The sequence below is a fragment of the Idiotropiscis lumnitzeri genome, chromosome 7 (assembly GCF_059441095.1).
Source record: "Idiotropiscis lumnitzeri isolate Australia: NSW breed Sydney's pygmy pipehorse chromosome 7, RoL_Ilum_1.0, whole genome shotgun sequence".
Classification (NCBI taxonomy): domain Eukaryota; kingdom Metazoa; phylum Chordata; class Actinopteri; order Syngnathiformes; family Syngnathidae; genus Idiotropiscis; species Idiotropiscis lumnitzeri.
Window position 1 is genome coordinate 14,972,539 of NC_142397.1, and position 23,345 is coordinate 14,995,883.

General features: G+C 42.1%; 1 protein-coding gene across 1 annotated transcript; it reads left to right on the forward strand.

Moving 5' to 3' along the window:
• Nucleotides 1–53: 53 nt before the first annotated feature.
• Nucleotides 54–18,498, forward strand: ypel2b (yippee-like 2b). Its single transcript, XM_088300884.1, has 5 exons — nucleotides 54–286; nucleotides 7,804–8,035; nucleotides 8,522–8,565; nucleotides 8,985–9,093; nucleotides 16,301–18,498. Exons 2-5 carry the CDS (start codon nucleotides 7,919–7,921, stop codon nucleotides 16,388–16,390), a joined length of 360 nt encoding a protein of 119 aa, XP_088157010.1. The 5' UTR covers nucleotides 54–286; nucleotides 7,804–7,918; the 3' UTR covers nucleotides 16,391–18,498.
• Nucleotides 18,499–23,345: the final 4,847 nt, after the last annotated feature.

Sequence of the window (23,345 nt, forward strand, 5' to 3'; positions counted from 1 at the left end):
GTCAAGAGAAGGGTACCATCTTGCTCCGGCTGGCAGTGTCCACACTCTTTACTTTCCTCCTCCAAACTGTGCTGGGCATCGTTGCGCGTCAAAACATTACGTCTCTGCACGACTTGCCTGGGCCCAGAGGAGCAGAGACAAGAGACGAGAAGACAAGAAGACGACAGCACGTTTTTGCCCGTGAAGAAGAGCCAATGAACGCTTAAAATTGGCCTTGCCACGAAGAAAACAAGGAGGTGCGACATTTTTCAGGCCACGCGTAGGTCCCCTTTTCTCCCCCACAAAGGTAAAACTAATTGCTACGCGTTGTTGTTGTTGTCACTTTAGTATATTTCTTGTTACACACTGCATATAATCACTGTTATTTTGTGTAGATTATTGCAGTGTCGATGTCAGTTCGTAAAGTAGACAGTACTTGATTATTTATCAACAAAGTCAGCACTAAGATCTTCCCCTTCACGTACTATTTATTTATTGGTGCCTTTCCTAGGCATTGATTTACTTTGACTTTTAAGCGAGCTTTACACTGTCACCCACTTCATCCCCACATGTTGTTTTGTGGCGTCTGTCCCGAGCGCGTGCGCCACAGTACGCGTGCACGCGGCCGTTTTTGTCGCTGCATTGCATCGACCATACGTGATCGATGCAAGTGAGCCTATAACCCCTTCACGTGACCTACCAGGTCACTGCAGAGCTTCAAGTCAGTGTCGGATGGCAGTGTGTGTGTCTGTATGACTGCCTGCGTGCGTGTGCGCGCGCGCACAGGATTGCTGAGCTCAGGCATCCCTGCCATCTGGGCTCCGTGTGGTGGCTAAAGTTCTGGCCCAGATAAAGTGTGCCACTGCCTGTGACCTGATTCATACAGTAGGCATCACACAAAGATACACACACAGTGCAATCCTTCAGCGTCCCCTCCTATTCACATTTTTTGTGTTTTGATTGATGTGCAGCTTTAACATTGATCCCGCGACCCTCGTGAGGATAAAACGGTTCAGATAATGGCTGGATGGATGCATGTAACACCCATTGGTGACGCATAGGTCTTCCTGTGCAAGTTTGGGTCCGGCTTTTCCGAAACGGTTTGAAAGGCTCCACAAGTTTTATGTTGCCTAAAAACTTGCAGCCTTGTTCAAGTGTTTTTTTGATCATGTCTTCATTAGAGTATGCATATGATCTGATGTTTTAACAACAGTATCATCATGATTGCAAAGGCCTGCAGTAGCTCACAAAAGTGAGCCACAACCCTCTTATTTTTGTCAATAATTTATGTGTGTTCGCCAAAGAAATGACATTTTGTGGTCAGTGTACAGCTTGTATAATAACTGTAAACTCACTGTCCCATCAAAGTAACTCAACAGGCAGTCATTAATGTCTAAACTGCTGCCAACATAACGAGGGTAGCCTTCAGTTAAAATGTTCATATTGTTGCCCAATTAGCCATTTACACTTTCTCAGGTGTTAATAAGGAAGAGTTGTGTCACATTTAATGTGATGGCTCTTACACTGTCATACATGTCATGAAGGGTGTGCTCACTTTTGTGAGATACTGTATGGCTAGAACATTAGCCAGTACAAAGTTTAATCGCGTCAACTTTGGGACACCTCTTTCCAATGTATGATGGGAATCATTTTTGTACTTTATTATGCTGTATCTTCTTCCCCTTTGGGCTTAATTCTATTTGTTCTTTCCATTGCTCCCTGTCCTTTCTTCAAGTTTATTCAACAACAGAAGCTAAAACATAGAAAACTGAAATACAAATGTGTATAGCGTTTCTAGCTAATGCTAATTTCCAATGCGTGTCCCCTGAAGTGCTTTAAGACAAACACAAAAAAAAAAACATACAAAACATAGTCACATTAGAGTTCTACATGTTTAAACAAAATTACATAGACACAGTATATATCCTCTGCAGCTTCTACTCTTACACATAACATACTCTGCACATGGCCACGTTCATAAAAACCTCTTTTGTATAGAAATGCACTAATACGATACATCTTTTGCTCATTCTAAATAAATGTTCTACGATACAATGACACCGATACCATGTCATCAATCTGACACATTTTTTATAGCCATGTGCACAGTATAGAGATACTTTGAGGCAAACACTTATGACGGCACTTTTAGCCGACTCCAAATAATGCTCTGAAAATGGATGATGAAATCTGCTCAGGCAGTCATGGAGGCGGCCCTTCTCCATGCGAACTGTGGCGGAGGGCTTTCCAGCAAGGACATAGTTTCTTGAGCGCCACCCCCGCTCCCCGGCCCAGCCAATCATATTTTTATAATCTCAAAGATGAAGCCAGGCAAATCTAAATACACACAGACCTGTAGAGTGACACTGCGAATGGCTCATTAAATCAGTGCTTTCTTATGTCTCAATACATAACAATCTTCGTAACTTTTTATAAACAGCAACGAGAAGTGATGGTGTGATTATGTATAACTTCAGTTCAAATATTTTCATCATAATTGCATTATCAAGTATCAGCGTACTTGGTATCGAGGAGCACTGTACTGGAGTGTAAGTACTTGCATAAACCGGCTCCATTTCTAGCATCCTTCTTCCGATGCACACTGCCCCTCCTCTGTTTACGTCCAAACTTTTGTATCTCAATCTCTCCTCTCTCGCTTTGTCTCCAATACTGCCAGTCTGTTTTTCCGATCCTGCACATCCTCGAAGAGAATTTCATCATCTTTACTTCGGACATCTCCAGTTCTGTCTCCTGTTTTCGGGTCATTGCTGCTGTTGATAAACCATACAACATGTCTGGTTTCGCCATAGCTCTCCATTTATTTTTGGTGAATTATGCTTACAAGATAATATCCCTTTCCCACATTTCTCTGAGAAAATAGATTTCTCATCACGTTGCACAAAATGTAGACAGTCAGAGAAAGCATAACACACATCCTTTTGGGATTTCGTAGCTATGCCCAATCGGTGGTATTTGATATGCCGCCAGGCTAAGTGATGTCATTCTTCTGTATGCTGCTGGCCTGGGTAACACCGAATGGGGAACACGATGAAAGTAGGTGGAGTGCTGATTTGCAGCTCGTGGGTGCAGCTCGTGCGCAGCGTTCGATGCACACTTCTACTTCCCTCTCTGTCCCCGTCTGACTCGCATCCCTCGCTTTGCCCCGATCGTCGTCACAAACGGCAGCGGCGGTGGCATCAGTGGGTTATATAACAAAGGTTTTTTTGTTGGGATATACAAGGGCCCTTTCGGCTGGTGAGACTCATGGCACGTAGCTCTTTGTGATGACACTCCGAAATGACCAGAACGGCCAGCGCGGTGACCTCAAAGGACGCGCGCTAGGACTGATGAATAGACAGTGGCGGTGCAGGAAAAACAAATGCAATTGTGCGGCAAGGCCTTTAGAAAAGGAGAGCACAAGCGGGGGGGAACAAAATAGACAATAATAGAAAATGGACAAACACTAATATCGCACAGTAAGGCTCTTTGTTTGACAGCAGCCACCGCTTTCATCTTTGATTACATCTGCCACTGCCTCACTCCAAATCATTTAGTGACGTATGTGTCGTATCACTTCAACCGTAGCATGTCAAACAAAATTGCTGCTTCAACAATGCATTTGAACTATGAATTGGCCTGCAAAATTTATTTACTTACCTAAATGACGGTTTGGGCTCGCCTAAGAGTCACGATGGCTTTGCTATTGGTCATCATGATAACGAAAGCCTAACTATGCATTGCAGAGGACCATCTTAGAGAGCAGTTGCTTATTTTCATGAGACAGAACCGCCGCCGTGAACAAACTAGATTTCAACTAGTGTTACTAGTGGATGGTTCGTGTGCATTTCAACTCTATTTAACTCTTACCTGCATGTAACCATCTTGAATCAAAATATCCTTTGCCAAGTTGTGGCATTGATTTTGTGAGAACACATTAGACTCGGTTGAAGAGCCATCCACTTTTTTTCCATTGCCTCATTTTCCAAATCCTTTCAGTTCAGAACCAGAACAGATTTCCTACTGGGTCTAAGACATAAACAAACAGACGTATAGATGCGGATGTCTCCTTTCATAGTTTGCGATTGTGAACCATGTAAAAGTGAGCCATGACAATGCTATGACACTGGAAAACTGTCGTTATGATACAATGTGAAGATTCTGACTTGGATTAGGTCCAGGTGTCCCATCTCCCCAGCAATGTTTTATAGCTCCTCCTCAGGGAGTCGGAGGCATTGAGCAGTGTATTGTGTGTCTACCCTCGGGTGCTCTACCAGCTGGACATGCCTGGAACTGCTCCAATGGGAGGCACGTCACAAAGCAACCAAATCACATTTCTGATGATTGCTGAGCTTATTTACTATTACGATTTGAGCTAAAGATACGTAGTGGTCAGATAGGGCTCTAATACATAAAGTCATACCCGAAATTAATCATACCTCAGAAGTATGAATGCTACAGTTCTTGGTCTCGGGTTTTGTTCAATATATTTCCCCCCAAAATGCAACCTTTACTCCTGAGCAACATAAAAATATGTTTTTTTTCTTCTTTATAATGCATTTTTTTTGACTGGGACTGCAGAACAAGTTATAGTCTGAAAAATAAGGTAAATTAAATCTCCAATGAAGCATTAAATGTTTTTACGTTGTTGCTGCGCAACTCTCAAACTGACATGTTTTGTCATTGCCTGTGTGAGTGCGCGCGTGTGTGTGCGTGTGTGTGCGGGGGTGTGTGTGTGTGTGTGTGTGTGTGTGTGTGTGTGCGTGTGTGGTGGTGGTGGGAGGTTGGGGTTAACTGACATCTGTACTGAGGATCGCTTTGTGCCCCAATCCCACTCAGCTGCCAGACAAAAGCAAAAAGGCCATGCCTCACAGCTTTATTTAATTATATTTATACAAAGTATATCCCCGCTCCCTTCACTCGTACAACCATTTGCAGCTTCTGGACAAAATTAAAAACAATCTTATTTCATTAGACCCATAAAAGAGCTTTTCTTTTCTAGTTCTACTTCTCCTTGACTCACAGCCGTCTCACCATTCAAAGCTTTTTTTTTTTTTTTTTTTTTTTTCCAGATGGTTCCGTAAAGGCCGACAGGAAGTTAGACACCAAATGGTGCAGCTCGTTGTGACTGTCGTTAGTGGCATAGAGTTAGATTTCAATGACTGCTCTGCTACCTCATCAGGAGTAACACTGGGGAACAACACGGCTCTTTTAAAACTGAGTTTCTTTTTTCCTACTTAGCCAATGAAACTTCGATGATTCTGTTTGTATCAGATAGGTTTGACTTCATTTTCTAGTTTGACTACAGGAAAAAAATCAACCCATCTCATTTTCCCATGTAATGCTGCTAACATTTACTAAGATCCCAAATTGCAGGTGCTAAATTTTGTGTTCATTCTAACAGATTGCGCACACTGTTTGTGGATGTGTTGTGTGTCTCCTAAGATTGCAATCTTTTGCCAAGATCCTGAATAGCAAGTGCTAAATTACATGTTAAATTACTCAAACAGGTTATTAAGATACTATTGGAAACTTATGCAGTATTGGTGGAGACAGCTTTTAAGTTGGACACTTTTGGTAGCTCTGATGGTTTTCTCCACGGAGTATTTGGCAAAGCAAGAGCAACATGGAGTGAGAAATGATGGAATCGGAAGTGTTAGTGGAAGAGGCAAACAAACATAGTGCTGAGCTACAGAAAATAAATTCAGCTCTCTGATTATTTGGGGGACATCAGTTAACTCACACTGCGGTGCGTGGCAGTTGGCTGCATGTGCCCATCCTGCGTATCATTGCGCTTTAAACACGGGACAGCGCTCCTGGAAAAATCTTATGCGAGAGGCCGGCACCAATTGTCTCAGTGTGCTGAAATGACCAAAATGCAAAGTCGCTATAGAGTTTTGTATTAAGTGAAATGGCATGACTCCTCCGAGTTAGCTCGATCCTAGTTGCCTTTGGGTAAGAATTTGTGTGTACCCTGCCTATGGTTGCCACCCAATGGCTTGGCATATATTGCCGATGCAAATAACCTTTCACCTTTGCTACATTTGTCCTTTGGCAAATGGACTGCCTGCTTGGAATTGGAATTATATATCTTGTGAAAGCGTTGACAGGAGCAAACTATGTGGTTTTGCATGCAAATTTGTCTAGAAACTCCCAAACCCATGGAGCAGTCCTGACCAGCTGACTAATCTTCTCAGCCACCCAGGCAAGCAACACAAGTATTTTAAGAGCTTGGTCTATTTGGTATCATGCAGCGAGTTCAGCATGAGGCTCACAGTTGTGTTAGGCTAAGAAGATTAACTCTGCGGCCTCATGCTAGACTTCTATGTGAGCTAGCTTTCCTGCCTATATTGGTTGGGTAAATGGGAAGTGTGCCTGCAACTGTGGACAAACACCCCAAACCAGCTGTTGGGGGAGGAGGTATGGAAATAACTTTGAGTCTGCAAGGAGTTGTTTTCAGCTTGAAACTTAGGGGATAAAAAACTTGATTTGTGTTTTTACCCAACTTCTCCTTTTCTTGAAAGAATCATATGAACACTATTTGAAAACCATTTCAATACTATTTGTTGGCATTTATTTAGATATACAACATGACAGTTGCGCATGATTTCACTGAACATTCTCCACGCTTTCTCAATGCTTTGAAAACGCAACCTTTTTTCAGCATTTCACTGGATGGCCAGAACGATCTAGGGGCTACTAGCTGCACAATATTGGGAAAAATGTATGATATGCGATAAGGATGTTGACTTTAATGATATTGATATTAGTGTGATATTTACCATTTAGCTAAATAAGTGAATTTTGTGTTATCCAGTGGCGGGCCGTGCATTTCGCACATGGGACTTCAGTGAAGTCCTACTTAGTTCTACTTGAATAAATCCCTCTCATAATACTATCTTTTATGACACCACGGCTGGATAAACACACTTACACAGTACTGAGTGAGTATTGGACGACCTAGCTTCTCTTGAAAGGTCCGTCTTGAAAATGGCCTCGCAATTGTATCTACAATTAAATCCACACTTTTCCCCCCTTCGGCCATTGTGGTTTAAAAAAGCAAGAATATATTTGAGATTTTTGAACGGTCGCTAGTTACTGGTGTGTTGGTTCAGCATAGCGCTGCCCCCTCACAAGTGAGTATCCAATCACGAACCGCATTCATCACCTTCAACGTAAGGCTAGCGAGAAGGCCTTACTGTCATCAACGGTTGATCTGATTGGCTATCGCAATTGTCTACCGACTGTAAAAGCTCCCTTGAGACACAGAACAAATGTGTCTGAAGGCCTCAGACGAATAGTGCATACTACTGGTATTATAAAATCTGCCTGGCAACATAAGCGAGCTGAATTCTGATTGGATAATAAACTCTAACCTAAAAATTCAACACCATACAATACAACATGATGCAACTTTATTTATATAGCACATTTAACAACAGCTGGTGATGTAACAGGATATATAGTATGTCATCAATGTGAAGAATATGATCATGATTTCTTGATTATGTTAGGCCTGTTTTTTTTCATGTGGCAAAATAAGCAAGCGCAATGTTTTCTCAGCAAATTAATTGAAATTAACCTAGATAATGTCCAACTATTGGGTGGCGATACACATTTTAGTTTGTTTGCCTGGTATCTGACCGGTAAAATTCAGATTAAAGCAAACAACTCCATGAGAAAATTATTCCATGTCTATACAATATACTCATTAATGGATGGTATTTTGATGGCAAAAAAAAAACACTTTGGAGAACAAGTAGACCAGTTAGTGCAGCAAACATTACAATGTCTACCATGTGCTCTCCTATTCCTTTCTGCTGACAGGTGTTTGCCTCCCGACCCACCGCCCACCACGGCCCTCACCTGTGTGTTGCGGTGCTTCCCTTGTGAGCCGACCTGGGCCGGCAGTCCCTTCTTGCACCGCCCGCCAACTCCGCCCATGGTCAGAATGACGCGCTCCAAGACCTTCCAGGCGTACCTGCCGAGCTGCCATCGAACGTACAGCTGCATCCATTGCCGGGCCCACCTAGCCAACCACGATGAGCTCATCTCCAAGGTTGGGGGCGGCGGCACCTCACTGCATTGACTTCACTCATTTTACAACAGTGGTTGAACCTGGATTGCATTTGAACGCCATGACTACCAATAAGGAAAAGAACCCGAGTTACAGATGTGCTTAATATGTTCCAACTCGCATGGCTTCACCTTTACAAGCATTTCAAATATTTACCATGTTTGAATATTGTGCACAGTAGAATTATACAAATACAGAGCAGATTTGCCTCTCTGCTGTATTTCCTGTGGCTGGATTGTGTTTTAAAATGATGATTGGGTCGTATTATGAATGGATAACTTTTACACATGCAATGAAATCAGTCCTCACCTATCGCACAAAGACCTTCTATTGCAGCGGATAAATGAGCTGGAACCGCACAACTTTGATTGTTTTCATTAATACCTTCTGTGTGATGCCATTCCAGCAATATGAAAGCGCGCGTGTGTGTCTCAGCCTACTCATCTTGCTTTCTTCTTGCCTCTGCAGTCGTTCCAGGGCAGCCAGGGCAGAGCCTACCTGTTCAACTCAGTGTGAGTGTCCGTCTTTTGTTCTTTGTTCCCTCCATCTGCTTTCAATCGGTTTAACTTTGGCTGGTCGGAAATGAGCTCCTATGCACGCTACCCTTGGGAGAACAGCAATTTTCCATACGCTGTTATTTCGGGAAGTTTGAGATGCATATTGTTCTCGCAGGTTGGCACATTGTTTTTGTTTTTCAGCTGTGGTGTAGACGGAGCAGGCATGCCTCAGGGGCCCGTTATTATCAGATGATTTTAGTGAGAAAATAAGGCCGTTCAAGTCAATGCTAGGCAGCTCAGTTCTCTGCTCTGAGAGCGAGTGGGTGGGATTGAGTGACTCACTCACTCTGTACACATTACACTCTGTATGAAACAGAGCAAATTAAACTCACTCCTGTCTGTCTCTCTCTCTGTACCCATTCTTGGCCTTGCAGGGTGAACGTGGGGTGTGGTCCTGCAGAGGAGAGAGTTCTGCTCACTGGCCTGCACGCTGTGGCAGATATCTACTGTGAGAACTGCAAGACCACCCTGGGCTGGAAATATGTGAGTGCCCTTGGCTGATTTACAGCACGCAAATCGCTTCAAAGGGTGCGAGATGATTAACAGCTACGTCCTAATTTTATTTGCACCTCTTATTATATTCGGACCACCTCCTCATTCGGGGATCAGTGAAGCTGCCTGCAGGCTTCAGTAATAGGCATCTTTATTTATCTTTGGGAGTGCTGTTTGGCATCTTGGAAATAAAGTGTGACATTTAACTTGAATACACTGATGCCCTTTGAGTCAGCATTGCGATAACAAGAGATTGCAACATTCAGTTGAAGTTTGGTCATTTTTTTTTTTTTTTTACTAAATTAAGTATTCTTTTTGCAACAACAACTAAATACATTTAGTTGTCAAAATCCACAGAGCACTCCTTCTCCTGTGTTCTTACAGAAGACCCAATAATCAAATTTTGTTCCATTCATTCAATATTTGGCGCTAAAAAAACCAGCATGTAATATTTACTTGTTCGGTGCGTTTTGCCGCTTTCATCACATAAACTGGTGCAGATGGCAAAAAGAAGAAACAGACAAGTTAATGAACGCTTGAGCACTGACTGAAAAGACAGTCAGGAAAAAATTATAATTTTGTTTGGATCTTGTTTGTAGGTGCCAAAAAACTACATGCAGTGTATACGCCAAGAAGGATATTCAAAAACTTGTACCTCAACAATAAACTTTTTATTTTGTTCATTTGATTGTTTTATATTTATATCCTAGAGTTTTTCATATACATATGAACTGTAATTATGACTTAGTGCAAATTTGGGTAAAGTCGCCACCAGGCTTCTAGATATTAATGCTACAAATTGAAATTACAATTTTCTAGGGCCCCTTTTGGAAAACATCACTATAAATTTTTGCATGATGGCCTCACAGTGTAAAGGAGCGGGGTTCAATTCTGGCTCCGGCCTTCATGTGTGGAGCTTGCATGTTCTCCCTGTACCTGCGTGGGTTTTCTCCAATTTCCTCCCACATTCCAAAGACATGCATGGATAATGGCTCACTCTAAATTGGCCCCAAGTGTGAGCTGGTAGGTTGTTTGTCTTTGTGTGCGCTGCGATTGGCTGGCAAGCAGTTCAGGGTGTTGCCCGCTTACTGTCCGAAGACAGCCGGGATAGGCTGCAGCACCCCCGCGACCCCTGTGAGGATAAAAATTGATGGATGGATGCATGGATTTTACATTCAATGATACCTTGATTTACAAGTGCCCCAACATATGAGTTTTCAAGTGATAAAGCCGTCGTATGTTACATTTTTTTCTCTTTGAGCCAAAATTCCAGAATTGAGCGAGCTTTAGCTATGCCAGCGCTCCAGAGTAATGCCCTCACATAACAGTTATACAAATAGACTAACAACTATACACACTCACATTCACACTTAGAGACACACACTTACGGCAGGTAAAATACAGGGTGATGCCTTGACTTAGGTGTTTAATGCATATACGGAGTTCCGTTGCTACTTCGCGGTTCAATTATTCCGGATTCAACCTATTGCGTATTTTCTCATGCGACCATAACTTCATCTTTTGCAGTTGTACCTCACTATCTTGCTGTTTTTTTTGGGGGGAGGGGGTTGTGTTTTTTTTTTGCTATTTTCCTCATTCTAATTCGGACCAGGTAGGAAATGTTCATTAATATGTGGGGAGAATTTGCTTTACAGAAACTGCAACTATGAACACGAGACAGCACTTTGCTCTCCAAATCCCTGTTCCCACATCCTGGGTTTGTTTGGAAATACACTCCGAGCACACTGATTCACTTAAGCCATTCATAAAGACCAAACGTTGTTCAAATGTGTCGTTCAGTTATACAGAGTGGCCCAAAAAAAAGAAAACGGAGCCCACTGCAAGCGGTACAAAGAAATTAATGTGAGCGAGCACTCCCTTCACCCCGGCAGCGAACGAGGGTGATGAAACGTGGTCTTAAATTTTTTTTTCTTTTTATCTTAAGATAGTTTACCAGAATACCATGTCGCATTGCAGCCAAAGGTACAATCTGGGTGGATTAATGCACCTTGTAAATTGTTGTTGTGCAAAACAAAAGTTAGTTGCCAAGACTACCGTTATTCTACTTTCATACTTAGTCCGGAAGTTATTTTTTCATTGTCTTCTTTGGAAGCAGAAGAAGAAGCAGCGCTCGTCATGGTAACTAACTTTCGGTTTGCCCAACAACAATTTACAAGGTTCATTAATCCACCAGGATGGTCCCTTTTGGCGACAATGGGAATGGTTAAGATAAGACATTTTCAGATAAAAAGAAAAACTGCAGAGTAGTTATTAAGTCGACGTTTCACCATCCTCGTGCGCTGTCAGAGGCAGAGCGATCTCTCCTCACATTCATTTATCAATGCAGCCCTTAATCAGATGCTCAATATTTATTCTCAATTTTGCATTTTAAAAGTTACATTTATTAAGAGGAACAACCATACATTCACCTATTGCGGGGGTGCCTTGCGGAACACTGTTTAATACAAAAATGTAAAAATGACTGTTATATTATTTTTTAAAATACCGTATTTTTACGGCCAAAAGACGCGCCGCATCAAAGGGCGCAGTACCAGTTGAGGGTGCTATTTCTGTATTTGATACATAGCTAGAACGCACCGTCTCATTGGGCGCAAACAGAACCGAGCAACCGAGCAGTCGCGCTGGCTGCTCAGTCACGCTAGCGTGTTTTTAAAATGGAAGCGGGAGTTCGGTGGTACTTTATTTCAGCTATTAACAACGTGCTGAAGTTGTCCTCATCCAAAAATGCACCAAGTCCTTGTCTTCTGTATCCAAGATAAACAGCTGGACACGTTCTCCACCAAACACGAGAGTCAATATCAGTCTGCCTCGCCGTCTCGTTGCCGCGCAGCCCCTCAGATGGGATGCCGACACAATGCCGGTGTGAGCAAGTCACTAATCAACAAACAATGTGCGGTCACGGTGTTACATAAAAACTAAAACGATCACCCCAAATCAAGTGAATAGCATAATAGTGTAGGCCCAGCAAAATTCCGCCTCCCAGCCTACCATACAATACCTTAGTTTACATGCATGCACACTAAAACAGAAGATAGCATGGCTAGCGTGGCTAGCTGTTTTTAAAAAAGCAACAGGAGCAAAACTGAGTTTGGTTGTATTTTATTGAACTATTTAACAATGTACTCACATTATTATTAATAAGTCATCATCCACAAATCCATCAAAATCGTCTTCTGTATCAGAAATAAACAGCTGGGCAAGTTCTCCCACAAACACGGCAGGTTCCCTCTCGTCATTGTCAGATTCCCCGTGTCGCTGCTGCGTGCGGCTCCTCATGATGCCGTCTTTCGCGAAAGCCCTAACAACAGAGCTAGCAGACACGTTTGCCCATATAGGGGCATTGGGGGCTGCTTTGCACTGGGGGCGTGCCTTTGCGTTGTCATTCACGCCCATCTCCCCTCTCACGTCCGCCTGCTGTCGTTAGCCACGCCCACCTGCTCTCTATATAAGCAGTGTGCAGGCAGATAATGTTCGCAGTCAGCCCAGCAGTGCACTTGGTCCACATAATGGGCGCTCAGGCGCACTGGCTTTTTTGGACGAGTTTCAGGACTTTAAAGTGCGCCTTATGGCTGCGAAAATACGGTACTGAAACTATTTTGCATATATACTTATGAAAACTTTTTATTTCACCTAATCTGTGAATAACCTGGTCTGTTTTTAAAATCCAAAGTGGCCTTTGAGCACAATTTGCCTGTTAGAATCAACTCGACAAAATACAAATAAAATACCAAATACATATGCCCCATATATTTGAGTGAGTGGTATTTTAGGTCCCGTGTAGAGGGAATTTAATAGGAAGTGCACGTTATCTTCCTTCATGTATCAGCAGAGCTGATTGAGTGCGGGTGTCAGAGGTGAACACTGTCAACATGGAGGTGAGAATTTACACGAAAAGGCGTGTGAGCGTATTTCTTGGTGGTGGACCCGCACAAGCACACAATATCCTTGTTGTTCGGCGCCCAAGAGGCCTCTATTGACCGTCTGCCTGGGCCTCACCTCCAACTGTAACATTCCCTGGATAAACATTTTCCTTCATCAAGCTTACGGGTGCTTATTTTTTCGGCTGAGGTTCTATTCCTGTCCGGACTCCACAAGGTGGCGAACACATGGCGAGCGCTTGCACACATACACACACGTAATAGTACTTAATTGGGGGTTGAGGGTAATGACATACATATCAGTTGCAGCTGTGTCGATTTTCTGCTGTCATTAAAGTTCTGCGGCGAGGCCTTGACCCACTGCCCTTACATACCAGAAATCTGATCGTGCCACTCCAAATCCACACAGTCAAAGGCAAAACATGGTGAAAGAATTGGAACTTTTGGTTGTTGATTTACAGTACAGTCTACAGTGTTGCCTCACCACTTTACGCTTTACATTTTACGGCTTCAGAGCTTTGTGGGTTTTTTCAAAATATTCATTAAAAAAATTCTGCCATATCAGCAGCCATATTGTTGAGAGACATGTTTCAAAGAGCTAAATTGACTTGGAGGCTTTGTACATACCCACGGGTACTCATAAAAGGTGCGTGATTGGTTCCCGGTGTGAGAATGAGGAATGAGAGCCCAAGTGGAGTTAACCCGTGAGCTGATTGGCTGCAATAAACCAGCAAACGTACTCTATTTTACGTTTTTTTGCTTTTCGCAGGGGGTTCTGGTCTACATTAACTGTGAAAAATGAGGGATTACTGGAATTAGTTTTGGTTTCTTGCTACACCAATACTATCTTTAAATGCGGTGGGGATTTGTGGCATTGGACTGGATGAAAATGTCAGCGGATTAGAAAGCAGCAGTCATTGTGCCTCAGTATGATCACATGACTGGCCAGACATGCTCCAAACTGGCCTCATTTTAAGGCATAGTTTTGTGACAATTCCCCCAAAAAATGTCTTGAAATTAGAATGTCGTAGACAAGTTCTTATATGATCTATTTCAATTAAAAAACTTTTTTCAATTCCGACATAATTTCTATTTTGAAAATAATTTAATCACATTTCTTGGAATGGAGAATTTGGGGCTTTTGCTAACTCCAAGTTATGATAATCAAAATTATTTTAAAAAATAGGTATTTCACACTTGAATTTATGTAATATTTTCATTTTTAAAAAATCATTTTCTGAATTGATCAAGTTTACCACAATGTTTTGATATATTGAGATACAATCAATTAAACAATATATGGGCTAAAGAATAGGGACATGCCACCTAATTAATTAATCAATCAGGAGTTGGTCTTATTGCGTTACCATATCTTCATGTGACGTTCTGTTGGAACAGTTTAAGATGTCTTTTTCTGTTCCAGCATGATGGCCTGCCAGTGCACCTAATGAAGTGAAAATATCCCCTTCAAGTTCAACGGAAGTGTTGAATTTTGAGAGATCCACTGCATAATGCCAACTTCTCTCCTCTCGATCCCGAGCATTAAAAGCTCAATCGTATCCGCAGTGTTCAAGGTTGAATGTGTATTGAAGGCTACACGATTCAGCACATTTACCGATTGTGATGCTGTTGTCGGCTGAAATCATTTCAATATCATGAGCAACTCTCACGAGTGTCGTTTATATCCTTTGGAAAACTATTTTTTTTTCATAAAGAGGGAGTCATTAGTAATATAGTAAGTACAGAAAGTTCACTGTCCACCTCATTTTTTTTCTTATTAAACGACATGTTTGAATCTAAAATACAGTAGCGACATACGTACTATATATTGAAACATGTCTCTCGATACAAAAATAAAATGTGTGCACAGTTTCTTACTTGAGTCAGCACTACATAGAAGCAAACATAGAAAGAAATAGAGCAGGCTCAGACTTAATATGCCACACATCAAACCATAGAAAGACATTTTATAGCTCACAAAATAATATCAGACTCACACACACAAAGTTCAACCCCGAAGAACTATAACGCATCCAAGTCAGATACAATTTGGTTCTGTACTTTCATCTGTTGGCTTGTGAGTGACTGTTCTGAGTAAAGATGTAAAAATATGTATGTACACCTTCTTCGAACTGGGATTCAAATGCAAGTTAAATTGGAGTCAGCAGCCTCTGATTAACTGTTTTGATTTTTCTCAGTTTTTGTGTGTTGGGCAATTTTGCTCTGGCAGAATGAAACCAAGGTAACGCTTCAACTTTGGTTGTTGGTACAAAACTTTCTAGGTTCTGCTGGAAAGCACCGAAAAGAAAGTCGGAAAGCCAACTAGAACAGCTGAACTTAATTGGCGTTAATGAGAGGCACTTTATAGTGGCCGGTGCTGACTTGCATATAGCATGAGTTTGAATGTGACTGTTTAATTTTGACGGCCATGCCGGAGTTATTAAAGGGTGTGCACACTTGTGCAATTATATCCGTTTATTTTTTTTCATTTTATTTAATTTTTTTTACCTCTTGAAAATGACTTTTACTGTAGATTCCTGTTAATAACGTGCACCCGTGTATAGTATGACACAATCACCCTTAAAAATCTTTTTTTTTTTTCTGTACTCCTGGTTTGCCGGTATCCTCTATTATCAGAGTGAATAATAGATGAATGAATAAAGATTTAAAACTTACCAATAAATTGTTAATGCCTTTAAATCCAATTTAATATATGTGCTCTTTTCCCATACCTCTGACTAAAGTCTTTCAAATTAGTACTTTTCATAGATTTTAAAATCTTTGTGCACTGTACACTCTTTGAGTAATTTTTGCAAGCTATTTTCTATTTCTTGAATTTACTTTAAAATCTCTTTAACTCTGTTTTTAACAGCTTTTAAATTTTGCACTTTAAATTGCAGTATATGAAACATATTGCGTTATGTTATGTATGAACTGCGCTATAAATTAGTGGTCCTATTTTTTTTTTTTGTTCCGCAACTCCTAGGTACTGCCTAAGTACGAGTGAACTGATAAACAATGTGAACAATTTTCCGTTCTTATTAAGCTCCCTGTCTAATATGTCCCCTCGATTTTAGATCCTTTTTTTTTTGGCAAGTAAATGAGTGTTATTCACAAGATTTTACAGTGTTTACATGTTTTAGTCCACATGAACGGCGGCAAAAGTTTAGAATTAATTAATCTTGGTCGCATTGTTTTTAATCACACAAACCTACCTTTGAACATGGCTGTGACGACTTTTTTTACCGACCTTCTAGTGCGCTAAACTGTCCTGTCCTGTCCTCTGCCGCACCCTCCAGGAACATGCCTTTGAGAGCAGTCAGAAGTATAAAGAGGGCAAGTTCATCATCGAGCTGGCCCACATGATCAAGGACAACGGCTGGGACTGAGCGACAAGCCCGCCAGGACACGAGCGCAGCAGAAGGGGAGAGGGTTGGGTGAATGGATGGGGAGGGCGGGGAGGGTGTTAGGGGGTTGTAGTGGGTGAGTGTGTGACTTTGGTTTGGCTGATTTACCATTAACCTCTGTAAGTCCCTGCCCATTCCTCCCCTACGACGCCTTCTTGCACACACTGACACTCACACGCGACACGCGTCAGGTCGCTGACATCCAAGCTGGGAGCTGCGGCAGATGGCCTATGACCGCGAGTGAGACGACAGGTCTCCTTTTCTTACTGAAACCTGATTCGGTATCTTTACGATGTTCGCACACTTTTTTGAGCACGTGGCAGTGTTCAAAACCAGCTCCGAGGAAATGCATCCAGTAGTCAGCCTCGCTTGGCTGTTCTGTCCCCCCCGTAGCTCGCGATGACCTAAGATGATTATAGCAAATCGACATGATTGGGGCGGTGCCAGCTGGGCCAGCGATGAGGCTTGGCACGGACGTCCGAGCACAGCGGGCGGGCGGGAGCTGGGATTGACGTTCAGCGGGCCGTTCACTAAACATGAAAGAGGGAGGGCGAGGGAAAGATCTTGTTCCAGTAATGCGGGAGCTTCGACGGCTCCAGGCTGGGACCCGGTCCAGCTCACGGCGGCCTCTTTGAAAGACATATAGCTTGACCGTCATCGGCTTCTCTTTAAATCTTGCTGTTTGGTTTGAAACACTCTAAAGTAACCTGCAGATATTTGTGTAAACACAGAAAAGGTCTCTGGTGGTCCCCAAATGTTCTTGTAGGCTCAAAAGACAAGAACGCTTCAGTTAGATGGAGAGCGATCCAAAACTGAGACCATGGTTTAGCCAAATGGCCAGAGTATGACCAGTTTCAAAGGCTTTGCGTGTTTATGATTATTTTTATTTCCATGACCACATTGAAGTGTACTGTGGTTGCTCCAAAGCTCGCGATTCACATATTGGTGTGCCGTGTCTGCGCAATCTCACGTTAGAGACCCGGACTGACTTTTTTGTGGACATGACTTGTGTTCACAAGCGTCACACTCCCAGGGCATAATATCCAACGATCGTTTTAATACAAAGCTCTTTTTTTTATTCCCACACTCCAGTGGGTGAGCTTTACATGTGTTATATCGCAATTGCTGTTTAACTGCTGTCACATTTCAGCGGTCCTAACACTCCATAATGATCAGACCTGGCAACATGAAGCAGTTTTTCTTTCTAAAAGGACCCACGTTACTCTCCTTAATGCCCTGCGGGTTTTTTTTCTATTCTATCTACGTCTGTTGCCCATACTCGATATTCCCCGCGCAAAGGAGGAGTTCTGCAGCTCGTCTGTCCTCCTTCAATCGAGTGCTCCTCTGGAAATGTGCTTTTTCAAATGAAATCCATTAGACTTTCCATCTCGTGGAACGCGCCACAAATATACAGTATGCATGAGCTTAAGTGCCAGTTGGCTTTGAGTCTCAGCTTCTTCCCAGTTGAAAAGGTTACAGCCAATGGCACCATTTCTTTCATATTGTCCTCAAGATAACCGACGTAAATGCAGTCCAGATATACGGCAGTAGAATATCTCATCTTCCTGTGATAGTCTCTTTTGTTGACACTTGCAACCTCTCCGGTTAGCAGCAGTATAAGGTCATATAAAAACCCATCATAACCAAAGAAAGCACCCATCAACATGAAGCTGACCAGGCAAAAGATCCTATTTTGCTCGGGATTGGTTGCGCAAAACGAGGGTGTGTTTAGCTGAAAGCCAACGCTGTGGATAATACTTGTCCGTCATATGTATTTTGCATCTTTTATTTTGTAAACAACAGATCTTAATATATGAATCTATTGTATTTACTGTATTTGCCATGAGGAATACCATTTACGTCAACCTCCGTGTTACAGAATATAAATAATTTCAATGCGTCATGTTTTACCCCCATGATGATGATGAATGAATTTGATTCGGGTCATGTCAGGTTTTCTCTCTGGTTGGCTGTACAAAATGACTTTTTTACCCAAAATGTTTGAATTTTAACGTCTTTTGTAAAGAGGGATGCTGATGTTGACTTCATGATATTGGATCATCGTCTAATAAAAGGCACCTTGATATCTGTATGGACAACACTGTGTTCTCTTGATGCAGACGTAAGAAAAAAATATTTGTACTCATGGGCTCCCCGTTCAGTTGTGAAGTGAAATTGAGTGTTGAAGTCATTTATGAGTCCTTGAAAATATAAATGACATTATTTATCCATTGAAAATCAGCAAACGTTTTTTCCCTCGTTTATTTTAAATAGGCTTCACCAAATTTGTCAGTATTTTTTCTTTATTATGCCCAAATAAAATTTTCCTTTTCCTGATTAAAATTGAGCATCGATTTTCATTTCAAAATATTTTTTTATAAAATTGAAGACTTATTTCGATTCAGTCATATGATAATTTGATCCCAATTGATTCAGATTGCAGTTCACTACATTTTCAAAAATAATCCTTTTTCCAGCCTCTCATCAAAATTCAAGGTGTGTTATAAAGCAAAGGAATATATAACGTACCCTCAAATTACAATCTGATTGGAAAAATGTGGATTTAAAAGCTTTAATGTACAGATCGGCTATACGTCATCAATGCAAGATTGCCATCATTTGAATACACGTTCCTGTGACATACCAGCACACGTTTGCTTAGTCAACAAAAATAATAAACATTTATAGCCTCATGCACACGGAAAGGCTACAATAGGCACTTTGTCAATTTAATCCATCTCTTAATATCACGTCACAATTCTAGGAACAAAAATAAACTTCAAAAGTTCAGAGTCAATACTTAAATAAAATACATTCTACCCACTAAAGATGATGATTATTAAATGGATTAATGCTTTATGTGCAGATTAGGTTATTGTTAACAAAAACTTAATGAAAAAACAAAAGTTTTTAAAAAACAAAACTATGTACATTTTTATTACATAGAACATCATTTCTTTGTCAACTAATTGAATGGGTCTTTGGGGTTGTTTTTAAATCTTTTATATTTATTGTTGTATATTTGTATTTATTTTATCTATTATTATATGCTTTATTTATTTCTATTACAGTAGCACGAACGTTAGCTGAAGGAAAGTCAAATAGTCGTCAGGGAGTTGTGGTCCTTTTACTGTGTATGGCTTAGAAGTGACATCATCTAGCTTCTGACAATAAAAAAAGCGCCACCAGATAACGTGGCCTTGACAGAATGAGAAGTCCATGTGGCACGTGTGTTCGTTATGTGTGTTCTTTTGTCACTGAACTCAGCCCAAAATACGACGCTAAAGTGCCCTCCTTTTTTGGTTGTATATGAAAAAAAAACATTTTCCAATCTGAGCCATCATTTTATCGTAGTAGAGGATTTTTTTGTGCCCCAATGATCCTAGGAATGAAGTTGTCTGAGCTTTAGGGCCGCTGGCAGGGTCACCCATGGCAAAAAGATGGTAGGTGAGGGACCAAACAGCTCAAAGGCCTCTTATGATGAATGAGATCTGGATGTCGATTTCTCTAACCCGGACACGGGTGGCGGTGTCCTTTCTTTGTAGCCAGGCCTGCAGGCTCATTGCACAGATGAGGCCCGGCCGGGCACACCCCGAAGAGGCAACGTGGGCCCCTGTTCCAATGTGTTTACCGCCTGTGGGAGGGGCCAAGGAGGTCGGTTGCACAGAGCGGCTGGTGGAGGGTCCTTGGCAGTCCCACCTCGGCTACAGAGGCTGGCTCCATGTGGAATGCCACCTCTCCAGCTGAGAAGGGAAGTTCTGACGAGGTATAGTCGGACCCACCTCGGCACATGGCGTGGGCTCTGGTAACGATCATCTCGAGAGCGATTGGACACGCTTCCACTATGGAGTTGCCCACGGACAGAGGCTTGTACATTGGGCTTCACCCCAGTGGATGAGAGGTTAACCTATCTCCGCCTTCAGATGGGCCGGCGGGTCCTGGCTATTTCTTGGAGGGGGTGCTGGAGACCGCTCCCTCTGGGGACTCTCTTGATCTGTTCTGTACTGATTCTGAAGGGCCTGGGGCAGATTACATGTCATGGCTGAAATCACAGTGGGCAGTTCCACGAAATAACTGCAGTGAAATCAAAACAACTCGTGGTTTGGAAAATAGCGTGGTCCGTGTGAGGAGTCATTAAGGGGTTTGTTCCAATCCTTCATCTCACAGAAGATTTGTCACGACACAGATAAGGTAAGTGTATCTTTTCACACTGACTGGCCACATGGTCGTTTGTGTGATTTTCTCACAAAAGCCAACATTAGCTCTCAGCTGTGACCCTTGAAGATGAATGTTTCATTGTCTCCATGGAGATGAGCACATCACACGTGTTACTGTCAGGGGAATTGGGAAAAACAGACCTGTCTTGATTAAAAAGGTGAAGACTGGTGTTTAATGAGAGTGTGGGTTGCATGAGTGGGTGAGTGCACATGTATGTGGAGGAGGGCGATAGAATAGTCACACCTGTTAGTCACACATGAATCATATTTCATGTCGCACTTGTGTGCAATTGCAATTGTTATGCCTCCTACGCAAATGTCTTCCACGATCAGTCCCACTCCGATCTAGTCACTTGTCTCTCCTGTCCTGTCCCCCCCCCCCGCTGCGCGTCCATCTACTGTATCTATATGGCTCCCTGTGTTGTTGTTGCTGATGCTTCCAACGATTCTCCGGGGCTCTCCGTCTCGCTCCGTCCGACTTGGCTTAACCGCCGCAAATCTCACCGCAGCAGATGGTGCAGTGTTTGCATCGGGCCGGGTCTCCTAGCAACCCCATCTCACTCTCTCTGTTTTTTGTTTTCTTCAATGATAAAGCAGAGCAGAAGAGAGAGGAGTCACGCGCCGCCTGGATGTGCCATGCTCACCCTGGCCCTGTGTCTTTCACTGACCGAACTGTTGCGGTCTATGTTTACGTCTGTCTGCATGTAAAAATCCAGGGCAGGGGGCTGGCTGACTGTCTGGCTTGCCTAATGTGTGTTGATTCAATGTGACGTGTAAGATGAGCAAAGCAGGATACAGACAACGTGTTTTTTTTTTTTTTATCCTGTAAAGAAAAAAATGTCATTTGTAACCGGATGTGACCTTCATGTTTACAAGTGAAACACGCGGTGTTTATAGGAAGCCGAGCCCACAATTCACGGCACTTAAAATGTTTGCATGTGGATGTTCATGGAAGCCATTTCATGTTTTCATCACCACATTCCAGGGCCTTCTCAGCACCCAAACAGCAGCACATCATCTTGTACAGACATGCAGTCTGCTCGGACTTGAGTACTGTATAATAAATGATAAATAATCAAAGTCATCTGGGTCACTCTGCCGCACATTAGCCTACTAACACTTTTTTTGTCAGGTTATCTAAGCAACATTTCCACAGAAGGTTTAGGCCACCACTAGCTTGGTTGGCCTTTTTTAGGAAGTAATCAAACACAGCAGCACGGTATAGTCAGAGGGTTAGAATGTCCGCAAATTCTAACTTCTCAGGTTTGGGGTTTGACACTCAGCTTGCAAGTCCACACACTCGCTGTGTATATGAGGTTCTTAGAGTTTCAATTGTCCATTGGCGTGAGTGTGGCTGTATGCACCCCGTGTTTTTTTGTTTTTTTTTTAAACACAAACATCCTAAATTCATAGTTAGACCCCTAGCAACGCCCTAACAACAAAAATACTTTTGTTCGGCAATATCCGGTATTCTTCGAGAATGACGTCATTTGCACAGCACGACGAGTTGCCAGTCGCCATTGTGACAGAAAAGAAAATTAATTTGGCATTTTCTGAACTTCAAACTAGGTCTTTAAGGGATGAAAAGTCATCCTCGAATTGCACACAACATGAATGCCATTTTTAGTTTTTTATACAGTAGGGGTGCTAAACGTTTTTAGCGGTCACCCAAATTTGATCTCAAGCCTAATATGCTTTAAATAATGACAAATCCAATTTTGCCTATTTTGGGGGGGGGGGGGGTGGGGGTTCAAATATTCACATTTATTTTTGGGATATTTATTTGCACATAATATGACCAAGCTGAAATTTCTCAACTAAAATGCATACAATTGCAACAATATTATGAATCTGTGTTTTCTGTTTTCATTTCCACATGTAAATGTTAATTGACTTTCACTTGTTTAACGTTTTTTATCTTTGCGTTACTCAAAGCGATTTAACACCGTCTCCTCATTTACCACCTGATAACGCAGCATCAGGAGCTACTGGTCGTTCAGTATCTTGCGCAAGGACACTTCGACATGGTGGCTGGGGGTCAGGATGGAACACGACCTTCAATGCTGTCCCTTGTGGAATTTACAGATCACAGTGGCTCTATAGACAGAATTTACTGTATATCAGGTGTCAATTCCTGCATAACAGACAATTTCAGAAGGTCATTTCAGTTTTAAGTGGTCATTTATGTGGTTGTATTGTATTGTTGTCAGCGTTCCAGTATTTTTTTTATTGAAAAGCCGCAGCTCCCCAGGGGATAGATTGAACCCCCTGACGAGCTGGTTATGGTCAACAGGTCGCACGTTTGATACCCCTGTTTTATAGCCTCATTCATTTTCTAATAACAGACACACACACACACGCACACACATTACCACCACAGCAAGAAGAAAAGCAAACAATAATACTTGTCATGATGCAACTTCTCCTGATTAATTGTTTTAATTTTCTCTCTCTGCACATGACACAAACAGCACTTTATCACTTTATCCGAAGCCGGTATGAATTAGCAGCAAGTTTTAGTTCCCCACCGTTACCTCTTTTTTTCAATTTGGTTGACCATAGGGAGATTAAGTGGGACAGAAAATTGCTGGATGTTGTTTTTTTTTTTTTGTACCCAAGTGACTCTTTTTCCAGACTTTTCCAATCAATAGTGGGCCCTGCAGCAGCTGAGAGCTCCATCTCTGCTATGATATACGTTTGCCTCTGGGGGAAGGAAATTG

Coding starts and splice junctions, on each gene's coding strand:
- ypel2b (XM_088300884.1), top strand. CDS start 7,919: ATGGTCAGAATGACGCGCTCCAAGACCTTCCAGGCGTACCTGCCGAGC. Junction 8,036..8,521: donor ACGATGAGCTCATCTCCAAG/GTTGGGGGCGGC, acceptor TTGCCTCTGCAG/TCGTTCCAGGGCAGCCAGGG. Junction 9,094..16,300: donor CCACCCTGGGCTGGAAATAT/GTGAGTGCCCTT, acceptor CGCACCCTCCAG/GAACATGCCTTTGAGAGCAG.